Raw genomic sequence first — 1,563 nt, 5'->3', positions numbered from 1 at the left:
GTGTGTGTGTGTGTACCTGCTCCGACAGTGTGTTTTCTTCTGTAGTGATGTGTAATGTGTAGTGTGTGTGTGTGTGTACCTGCTCCAAAAGTGTGTTTTCAGCTGTAGTGATGTGTAATGTGTAGTGTGTGTGTGTGTACCTGTCTGATGAGCTCCGACAGTGTTTTCTTCTGTAGTGATGTGTAATGTGTGTGTGTGTATGTGTGTGTACCTGCTCTGACGGTGTGTTTTCAGCTGTAGTAAAGTGTATAGTTATTGTGTATGTGTGTGTGTGTGTACCTGTCTGATGGGCTCTGGCAGTGTGTTATCAGCTGTAGTAATGTGTAAGTGTGTGTGTGTGTGTACCTGTCTGATGGGCTCCGGCTGGGATCTCTTGCCTCCTCGTGGGCAGTTCTGGATGTAGCAGGCAGACGAGAGCGTGGAGAGCGCGAGCACACACAGCACACACACAGACAGCAGAGAGTCTGACATCTCGACACACTGACGGACACATACACACACACACTCTTATATAGCAGCGCAGCATCAGGACCACAGCATCACCTCAGCATCAGCATCAGCTCCTCCCTCACTCAACAACACACACTGAAGAAAAGCCTTGATTCTCACACACACACATCTACAGACGCTTAATTCGAGAAGTGTCTTCTAGACATGTGGGAAATATAGTTTTATTTTCAGATATAATGAGTCAAAATGAAGTGAGTTTTTTTTATTAAAACCAGCTAAATAATCTGACAAGCGGGGAAGTGAAACAACTTTAGCAAAACTACTAACAAGATGATTTTTCTTACCCCCTTTTCAGATTATTCTGCTTGTTTTAAGGAAAAACTGACTTCATTTTGACTCATTAATCTTTAAAAACAAGACAATATCTTGAAAATGCTTCTTGAATTAAAAATATTTAGATATTTGGACTATAGAAACAAGACAAAAACTCAAATTTCTGAAAAAAAAGACTTATTTTTACTATTAATTTATAGTATTTAATCTAAACATTCATTCTAACATTTTCTTTTCGGCTGAGTCCCTTTATTAATCAGGGGTCGCCACAGCGGAATGAACTGCCAACTTATCCAGCACATGTTTTATGCAGCGGATGCCCTTCCAGCTGCAACCCAACACTGGGAAACACCCATTCACACTCTTCCACACTCATACACAACGGACAATTTAGTTCATCAATTCCCCTATAGCGCATGTGTTTGGACTGTGGGGTGTTGGTTTCCTCCGGGGGCTCCGGTTTTCCCCACAGTCCAAACACATGCGCTATAGGGGAATAGGAAAAGATGGGAAAGAACAAATTCTGGCAATATTTCTCAAATGATACAATCTGAGGAAACTCAATTTATTATTAAAGACCTACAATTGACTGAATCTGTGTTGTTAATACACACACATACATAGTTTTGTTAATCTTTGACTGTTTTTTGTGCTTTGTTTTTCCTCTGAACATACTAAACTTCTTAAATAAACCCCGCCCTCTGTTTAATATTCGCAAGGTATCCTCTGGGTCCTTTATTAAATTATTATTAGTGTAGTCTGAAGTAATTTGTGTTATTC

At 40.2% G+C, this 1,563-nt stretch overlaps 1 protein-coding gene across 1 annotated transcript in view; it reads right to left on the bottom strand.

The window, feature by feature from the left end:
* Window positions 1-475, bottom strand: part of avp (arginine vasopressin) — a 9,789-nt gene extending 9,314 nt beyond the window's left edge. The window contains 1 exon segment of the mRNA NM_178293.2: window positions 346-475. Within this exon segment, the coding sequence (NP_840078.1) occupies window positions 346-471 (126 nt within the window). The 5' untranslated portion in view covers window positions 472-475.
* Window positions 476-1,563: the final 1,088 nt, after the last annotated feature.

This window comes from Danio rerio, chromosome 8 (assembly GCF_052040795.2).
Source record: "Danio rerio strain M-AB ecotype USA chromosome 8, GRCz13ab, whole genome shotgun sequence".
NCBI lineage: Eukaryota > Metazoa > Chordata > Actinopteri > Cypriniformes > Danionidae > Danio > Danio rerio.
Note: the sequence above shows the minus strand (reverse complement) of the source record. Positions and strands in the feature narration are given on the sequence as shown.